This window comes from Symphodus melops, assembly GCF_947650265.1.
Source record: "Symphodus melops genome assembly, chromosome: 17".
NCBI classification, from domain to species: domain Eukaryota; kingdom Metazoa; phylum Chordata; class Actinopteri; order Labriformes; family Labridae; genus Symphodus; species Symphodus melops.
The window spans coordinates 3,788,935-3,797,702 of NC_136707.1; the positions used below are offsets into that span (position 1 = coordinate 3,788,935).

The 8,768-nt window shown below is 42.6% G+C and overlaps 2 protein-coding genes across 5 annotated transcripts in view; one reads left to right on the forward strand and one right to left on the reverse strand.

Moving 5' to 3' along the window:
* The window catches only part of arl6ip1 (ARL6 interacting reticulophagy regulator 1), a 147,178-nt gene extending 141,750 nt beyond the window's left edge, over positions 1-5,428 (forward strand). The window contains exons 5-7 of the mRNA XM_079366122.1: positions 1,154-1,271; positions 2,061-2,145; positions 4,439-5,428. Coding sequence (XP_079222248.1) covers positions 1,154-1,271; positions 2,061-2,145; positions 4,439-4,557 — 322 coding nt within the window. The 3' untranslated portion in view covers positions 4,558-5,428. The remainder of the gene's footprint in view (positions 1-1,153; positions 1,272-2,060; positions 2,146-4,438) is intronic.
* A 447-nt stretch (positions 5,429-5,875) lies between these two features.
* Positions 5,876-8,324, reverse strand: LOC306838131 (uncharacterized protein; the record flags this gene model as incomplete). 4 transcript variants are annotated; one of them, XM_079366114.1, is made up of 5 exons in its annotated part: positions 5,878-6,168; positions 6,658-6,850; positions 7,567-7,678; positions 7,808-7,977; positions 8,228-8,324. In XM_079366114.1, the coding sequence occupies 4 exons, from the start codon at positions 7,936-7,938 to the stop codon at positions 6,056-6,058; spliced, it is 549 nt and encodes a 182-aa protein (XP_079222240.1). In that variant the 3' UTR covers positions 5,878-6,055. The 4 variants fall into 4 exon arrangements, with proteins under 4 accessions (XP_079222237.1, XP_079222240.1, XP_079222239.1 ...); XM_079366113.1 differs by having other exon boundaries at positions 5,880-6,168; positions 7,808-7,969; positions 8,228-8,307; XM_079366111.1 differs by lacking the exon at positions 8,228-8,324 and having other exon boundaries at positions 5,876-6,168; positions 7,776-7,954.
* Between the last annotated feature and the right edge of the window lie 444 nt (positions 8,325-8,768).

The window sequence follows — 8,768 nt, forward strand, 5'->3', positions numbered from 1 at the left end:
ACCCACGACTCTTTTGAGCTTGTGCTGCTGCTCACTCGCCGAGCCTGCAGAAGAGACGGACGCAGTGAGAGAGAGTCTCTTGACGGCCGGTTAAAGAGGGCGACCGACGTCGAGTCACGGTCCGCGTTTGGCTCTCTGACGAGGACAGAAATAGGAAAGGATGGCTCAGCAGAACGTGAAGGCCACGTCTCTCAGCTGCTCTCCTCCAGTCAACTTCCATGACACTGCCAGTTCTGTGTCCCTCTAGTCTTTCAAACCTGACGGAGCAGTTTCTCCTGGTTTCTTTGCTACAGCCAGCCTGTTTGTTTGGTGAAATGGTCAAAGCCATCAGTTCCACAGGGCCCAACTTCTCCTGTAAAGAAGCCCAAACACCAGAAATAATGGGTTCACAGTAAGAGGGGCAAGAAAACCAACACATGAGCACATTTGAAATGATGTCATGTATTTTGTGTTCTGTGTAATTTACAGGTAAAACTTGGAATTAAATCGAAGTGCTAATGGCTGAAACTGAATCCCTGATGACGAGCGCACGTCACTAAATGTTTGATAATTATAAAGAGCTCTATTAAAAAAAAAAAGAAGCTTCTGTTGAACAGGGATCCTATTTATTGTCTTCAAAGAGACAAGACACGGATCTTTTACCCGTCACAACAAAGGAGTTCTTGTTCTACCACTGCATCGACGCGGCCTCGTTCAACATGCGTCGACTTCAGTAATGGCACACGAGAGGGAGCGACGCGCTGAATATGAGCGCTGCTGTGATTTTTGGCCGTAGGCACGAGGCCGCAGGCCAAGTGTCGACTCGGATCACAGCAAAGACGTCTCGACCTGAAGTGTGAGATTACTTCCAAGCAACCCAAACCTTCTATTCTTTGTATCCATGGTTACCACGGAACAGCTACGATCCTTCACTTTATTTAAAGAAATGAATTTGATCGTGAGATTGTTGTGGAGTGATGCATGCTGGGAATGGTCGCTCACGGATCCAATCGGATTGCTCTGTTGGAGTCTCTTTTGGTAGTTCAGTGAGCTTTGTCAAAGAGATTGGTTATTAAAAATCTTCTGCCTCCTGTTATTAGGGAACACAAATGCCAGGATGCAGGAAGTTCAGTGTTTTGTTTTTTTTTAACCCTTGACGTTTCGTCGTGCACAGGACCACCGAGCAGCAGCAGCGATTCCACGAGATCTGCGGTAACCTGGTGAAGACCCAGCGCCGCTGTGTGGGCTGGTGGAAGCGTCTCTGCGCCCTGAAGGAGGAGAAGCCAAAAATGGTAAAAGAAAACATCCAAACGTAATCCTCGCAGCTTTAACCTCAGACACGATCCTCTGGCGATCTCTGCAGCGCAATAAAAGGAGCCGTCCTGCCTGTTTCTGACAAAGGGAAGCTTTCTGTGCTAAAGATAAAGACATCCTCAGCGGATTTGGCTCTGCTGCTCCACTTAGCAGCCCTCAAACTGGGCTACATGCAGTGATAACCTGTTTTTACACAGCAAGCCCTAACCCTGTTAGACACTCTGTTAAAGTCATGTGTGGGTATTTTAAGAGGGTTGGATGAGCTTCTTGTCAATAGGAAGTACGTTAGCCACAGAAAGTGTGTGTCAGGGCCGCTCCTAAAACTCAACTGAAGTTGTGACTGTGGCCTTAAAGCTCATCAGAGCGCTGCAGGCCGGGGGGGGGGGGTGGTATGTGTGCAGCTGTAGTGATAAGACAAAGTGGCTAACGAGCTGAAAAGCAAAGCTGTGGATTTTTTTTCTCCAAATACAATAGTACAATTACAGTTGTTTTTTTTTAGATTTTCTGTTCGTTAGCTAAATGACGTGGCGCAAACGTCTCCCTAGTTTCTGTTCTGATTGTTCACACTATGTCACTTTAGAAAAAACAAACTATCCCTTCTCATCACATTCTTGAATTCATTCTTGCAGCTCTGTTGGTTCCTTTAGTAAGTGTTGTTGATAGTAATAAGTTATGTTGAAGTAAATCTGAGGGAAAGACTTGTGTATTGTCATTTCCTTATTCTCAGTCTGAGTAGCATGTGGTTGAATGTGATCTCCCTCTTTCAGTACTTTGCCTCAGTGATCAGCAGCTTGCTGGCGGTGGCCTGGATCGGACAGCAGGTGCACAACTTGTTCCTCACCTACTTGATCGGTGAGTACACGACGACGGTCATTTTAGTGTTTTTACAACTCGTTTCTCAAAATCCTTCTGTGTTGGTCATTTAGGCACCGTGTCCACTTTGGCTTTTTTTGTTTTTGTTTTCTACACTAACAATGCTCCACTCACAGAGCTAGTCTTGGAAATGGTTGATCAGCAATGTGGGAGGAGGAACAAACCTTTAGCCCAGTTTCTCACGCACCCGGATTTGTGTTTTTTTTCTCCCTCAAACGTTTCAGGTGTCGCCCTAATGTCAGGACATGACTCCTCTTCTGTGTCTCTACATGTTCACATATGAAGCGTACAGAGACTCTTCTAAACAGTCACAACAAAGGGAGGAAGTGTTGTAAAACAACTTTAGTGTTAACCTAGCAACAGGAAGCGGTGTAATGAGATAAGTCTGTGCAAAACAAGATGGTGGACCTGGACCACCGGGCCCTCATCCCTCCCGACCCCCACCAACCTCTTTAGACTCTACACATGCTTTAACTGCTGTGAGGATGAGAGCAAAGGTTCTGCTACTAAAAGCCATGACTATCAGCCAGTGTTGGTCAGTATTAATGGATTTTGTTTTTCGTGCTGTACTCTGTTGGACTGACCGGACTCGTAAGTGCGAGAGTCTAAATTCCACCAGATAAATTGTAAATAGGAGAATTAAGGTCAATATTAAAACAATCCCTTTCTGAATGGTTTCCACTAAACACCTCAGTCAGAGATGTCCAATCCTTGAGCTGGGAGCGACTTGTTTGATCAGGATCCGGTTCTTCGGCTACACGTCTGTACGGGTCTGTTTATGAACTCAGTTTGGCTGCTGTGGTGAACTTCACACGACTCAACAGAAACAGGAAGTGATCGCCTTCTGTGTCAAATGGTGCAGCTTGTCATGGGTTTTGCATCTGCTGGTTTTTTTTTGTTTTTTTTTTTCCTTTCAATTCAGAGGCTGCTCAGTTTAGTATCTTGTAACCCCCCCCCCCCAGCTTCCAGTACATGAGCCTGCTCTGTCATCACCAGGCTTCCTGGTACTGTGAGTCAGAAGTGCAGCAGTAATGTAGATCAATACAGAGATCTCTGAGACGACTGTTCTATCAACGAGAATAAATCAGCTCGAGTATTCTCAGCGTTACTAATGACACATGAAGGGGGAAGTTGTTGAACCCTTCACTGGGAGTTATGACCAAAGGAAGCAGAACACTGTGGGAAACCATAAAATGTTTGTTTTTTAAGCTGTTCCTGTGAGCAGAAGACGAGCAGCGCTGTCAGCCTTAGAGCTGAACAGACGAGCCTCGGGCAGAGTGACAGCCGTCGAGTCAGCAGGTTTTCCTGCTGCGTAGGAGCCGACCAGCAGTTGTAAAAGCTGAGCTATGTCGAGCTTTCAGTGAACCCTGATGTGCAGATGACTTCAGAGGGTGCGTGACTCCGACGCAACAAAGCGTTCTCTTCATTTAATCTCAGCTTTAGCTTCCCCTTGGTGTGCTAGCTGCTTCAAAAGCTAGCTGCTTCATGTCTTAGAAAGGTTTTAACTAACAGCCCGGATCCTCCCGCTCCACTTCACTGATCATACAGGTGAGAGTCTCTGAGGTCAAGTGAACCGGTCTGTCGCCTTTACGTGCTGAAAAGCTTTCTGATCATTTTACACGACTTCTCTAAACAGATCTGCACATGAATGAATGTTCTTCAAGGGAACGAGTTTAGTGACGGAAATGTGGACGTCTTCCACTCCCTTCCTGTTTGTCTCTGTGCTGTTGGAATGTTTTTGTTGATAAGAAATCAAGGGAGTGTGTGAATATAGTAGATTTCTTCACTTGCCCGGCTGTAATGCTTTCATAATAACCCGTCAAGCGTTTCATGTCCTGAGCTCCACACGTCTGACACAAGAACTCAAGTTTCTATGAAAGGCAGATCTTCAGGGCTCGCAGCATCTTCACCAACAGTAAAAGTGTATGTTACAAGCATTCAAGTGTTCTTTGGACTTTTGGCTCTTCTGTATAATTTGGAAATACTTCATGAACTGATTTTTAAAGCTACTCTGATGGAGGATTTAAAAACTCAGTACCATAAGCAATAACTCAAAGGTTGAACAATGGAGACTTTGGGGGACAGAACAGGCTGTTAAAAGATTTTAGTTAGTGCTGAAGTAGAAAGGTTAAGGGTTTAGCTTTATTCTATTCAAATCCATTAATTCCAGCTGGGTACATGTTTTATAACCCATAAAATCATTCAGTACAAAATGTACATTATTATGGTGAGATTGAATAATTCAAACTTGTGGCCTCTTTTTGTTCCGCAGTGAGCTTCCTGCTGCTGCTGCCCGGCCTGAACCAGAACGGCATCATCAGCAAGTACGCCGGCATGGCCAAGAGGGAGATCAACAAACTGCTCAAACAGAAGGAGAAGAAGACCGAGTAGACGGACGTGTGGAAATCTCTGAAAGATGAAACGACAAGAAGAAGAAGGAAGGAAGGAAGTTTGAAGAAAAGAGAGCTAAAAGTTTTTCAGGCGCCTCCTGGTTCCTTGGTCTCTGCCACAGAGGAAGACGCACTTTGTTTTTGTTTTCACATATTGGATGCGTTTAAATTCTCCCTCACTCTTTTTTGTTTTTTTGACATTAAATGTCATCACCCACTTATAGAATTGTTTTTCTTCATGAATTCAAAGGCAGTGCATGAAGCCAGCACATGCAGGTGATCGGCTTCACTGAAACGCTCAGACACACACACACACACACACACACACACACCACCCCGCCACCAACGCACAGCTGAACTCTTCCCTTTTTTGGTTTCTTCGTCAAAGTGTGCTTCATTTTAAGATGTCAGTAATGCTTTTAAATCATTCCCTCTCCCGGGACTACTGAGCAGTTCATGTAGCATTACTGCATCATTTTAACCTCAGACTCTACAGTTGGGTTTGTTACATAAGAACAGGTGAAGTTTTTTTTTTTTTTTCTATTTCTGCTTTAGTATTTAAAACTAGCGCTTAAAACTGGAATCAAAGCAGAGCTCTGTGCTGTGTTTGAATACAAGCCTACTGCTGTACCGCTGCTAGCTGGACTCTGTGGTGTATTAGCTCTTATCTAAAGCCCCACAGTGCGTTTACTGATGTGGACTGTTTCTGTAAATAAGCCTCCGACCTCTCTAAAGTCAGCCCTTTCTTTCCCTCCTTGATATTTATGTGTTCTTTCCTGCGAAGTCTCAACTCTTTTGGTCTGATCACTGTCTTTTAACTCATGATTTGTCTGAGATCTTTATGAAACAATAAAGTTTGATTTTAAAAGGAAGCACTTGTGAGGAACTTCATAATTTGGCCTCGGTAAAACAAGAAGGCTTAAAAAATGTGTGCAAGTTGAATCTCAAGATTTACTGAATATATTTCTTATGAGTTGATATTTCAGTGACTGTGTGGGTTCGCTGCAGTGAGTATTGAGCCATACACTCCACCTCTACGCCCAGTATTTAGATTTATTCACAAAGTATTTATCATTTCCTGACTTAAGAATCAGGGCAGATACTAACATTTAAAATTATTAAATATTTTTCTTTTTAATTTGTCAAATGAGCTATGAGACTTTGACCATGAAAACTAATCCTTTTTTTTTCAAATGTTTCTTCTCTGATCAGCAGTTTTGTGAACTCTCTTGCTTGCGTTAAGTTGACGTGATGCAGCAGATGCAGATACTGCTGTTCAACCTATGAGTCAGAGCAACTCCTTGATTCCCTCGAGGGTTCTTCCTTAATTTTACAACATGCTCTCAGATGAAGGTTTCTTGTGACCATTTCTATCTGCGTGTCTGACGCACCCTGCAGCTTCAACTGGATCATGAAAGTACAGCGCTGTATTGCAGAGGGGGACAACGGCTCTTTATTCTAGTCAGATGATCATATCCGACTTGTTAGCAACGTGTTCGTCAGTAGAGTCTGAGTGCAGAGGGATCTGTTTCCCAGCGCCTGGCTGCCCAAAGCTGCTTGTCTCTGGAGTATCTGCGAGGGTTCCTTGGACTCGCCGTCTGCCTCACTTCACCTGCACACACACAATTGATTTGTGAACAAAAACCAACATTTCATATATGAATTGAACACCAAACTGTCCACCACCCTGTAGTAGAGCATGCATTGATTTAAAGGTCAATCATAACTCTGACACTGAAATATAAGACGTGTTGCAGTTCCTCTGTGCGGCCACAGGAGGGCAGTGGTACCTCAGGATTTTAAATACATTCAAGCTGTGAGTAAAAAAAAAAATATATATATATATATATACATGCACATACTGTGAAAACGAAAATCTTAAAATAAATCTAGATCCAAGGATTACATGTTTCAGGTTTTAGACAACCCCTCCAATCATTTCTATTACAGACCTGTTTATTAGAATACATTCAGAGGCATAGGCCTATCCTATCCATGTTTGTGATGATCCCAGCAGCTTCCCCTTGCTAACACCAGTAAATACTGCTCACTTAAAATGATTTCTGTTAGTATTTAAATTTGAAAGCTTTTCAGACTATACCTGTCAGTATATTGTGTTGATGCCACTGTGTGGGTTGGCCACTGGTGAGATGCAGTGAGCCATCCGTCCTTGGGTATCTGTGCTCTGTTTTGTAGGAGGTCTGGTATTCACATTGACCCTGAGGGTTGGTGAGCTCTCTGACCGCCTGGCCACTGCAATGCCGAGCCCAGTTCATCTCCTTTGGGTCGATCCTCTGGAACAATGAGGAGGTGTAAGAGGTCGGAGAGGGACCAAGGCACAAAATGTCAAAGGTATTTATTTTTTTTCTTTTAAAACACGGGTTATATTTAATAAATGAATGGAGACTGATCAAGCGTACTCACAGGCTCATAGAAACACCAAAACCAAGTTAATACATACATCAATTCAATTATTAAAATACAATTAATACAATACATTCAAAAGTGTAAGTGCTAATGAATGAGAGACGACAATAAGGTCTGATGTACTCAAAAGAGACATATGCTCTGACATACTTTAGCACAGGTTGGACAAAGAGGGCCAGCTCCAGCTTCCTCCCCACCTCCATCCGCCTGTTAAATGGCTGACTGTGACTGTGAACACTTTTTGACCTATTTGTTCTTAATCTACCATTGCTTTTAATCTATTATTGTTTTTAAGCTATTTATTAGGGACTTCATGACCATCAGCATAAATTTTAATGTGTGAATGGTATATGATGTGTCTGATGTTTCTGTACTGGCGCTTTCCCTGCAACCAAGTTCCTAACTGATAAATAAAGTTTATTTTATTTGATTTGTAATGGCTGCAATGAAATCCCTGTAATCTATATATGCCCACTGAAAGTAAACCACTAAAAGACAGGCTCAGGCAGACACAACATTACATTTCAAGAGGGGATGTATGCTGTCAGTGGTCATGATAGTACTCCTGGTGTTGTTGTTTTACCACAGGGATGCGTTTGGGTCCGTGCACCTCCTGATTGTGTGTCCGCAGCTCACTCTGTGGCTGTGTGCTGAGATCTAGCCTGGTGAGATGCTGGGACAGGAAACTGGGATCTCTGTGGTGGAAAACAAGAGGACGTCCATCCATAGACCTTCCACAAAAACTCTGACAAATAGAAAACACAAACTGATAATACAACCAGACTTGAGTACCTTATAGTTTTAGATAATGACCAAAGGCTGACCTGCTGGTGAGTCGTGGTGTAGCTGCAAACCGTGTCACCCAAGCAAATACTGCTCTGATGTAGATTCCAGGGTCTGGATGTCTTGTTGCTGTGACGCTGCTTAGCATGGAGGGCCAACCTGCGGTCACCATCCATCAGAGGGTTCATGTTGACACTGGCAGCCTTAGTTGCTGAAGGTTGATTTTTATTTTTAATGAAGCAGAAAACAGATTAAAAATGGAAGCACAGGCCCTGCTGTGAATCTCAGATAAAATTGTCTCTGTTAGACTGAGGCAGATATTGGAGATAAGGAGCTCTCTTCAAGTGTAAACATAATTTAAATTCATCTAAAGCACGTAGAAAAGTGAAGAATAAAGTAAATATTAAACTACATTAGGTTTCAGTCATGACTGCTTTGTCATCAGCTCGATTTTCACTCACCTGGGAAAAGTCCGATTGCTTGTTGTGTGAGACTTTGCTGTCATGGTGACGAGAAAACAACACTGCAGAGGGAATTTCATACACAAACATTATTAATGTTTCCACGTTTACTTATGAAGTGTTGATAAATCAGTCTCTTTTTAAGAACTTCAGAAGCAGCAAACTTTAGATTCTAGATTTGTGAGCACATGAACAGGAGCTAATCATTAGAAGTGAAAAGTGAACTCTTCATTTACACCATTTACTTGTGCAACACCTGTACGTTTCTACCTCTGCTCCTCCATAATCCAGAGGAAAACCATGTATGACTCCTATATTTTCATAAATAGAGTGACAAGAAACATATAAAATGAGGATTATTTTTTTTATAGTGGGACTTTAAGATATGACAGTTAGTCATAAACACAAGTATCCAAAGTTTGGTGGAAGAAGTCAAGGTACAACCCTAATGCAAAATAACTCGATTAACTATTATTATTATTATCATAGACAACCAGATTAAGATATTTTCATTTAATAAAACAGGGTAGAATATTTTACA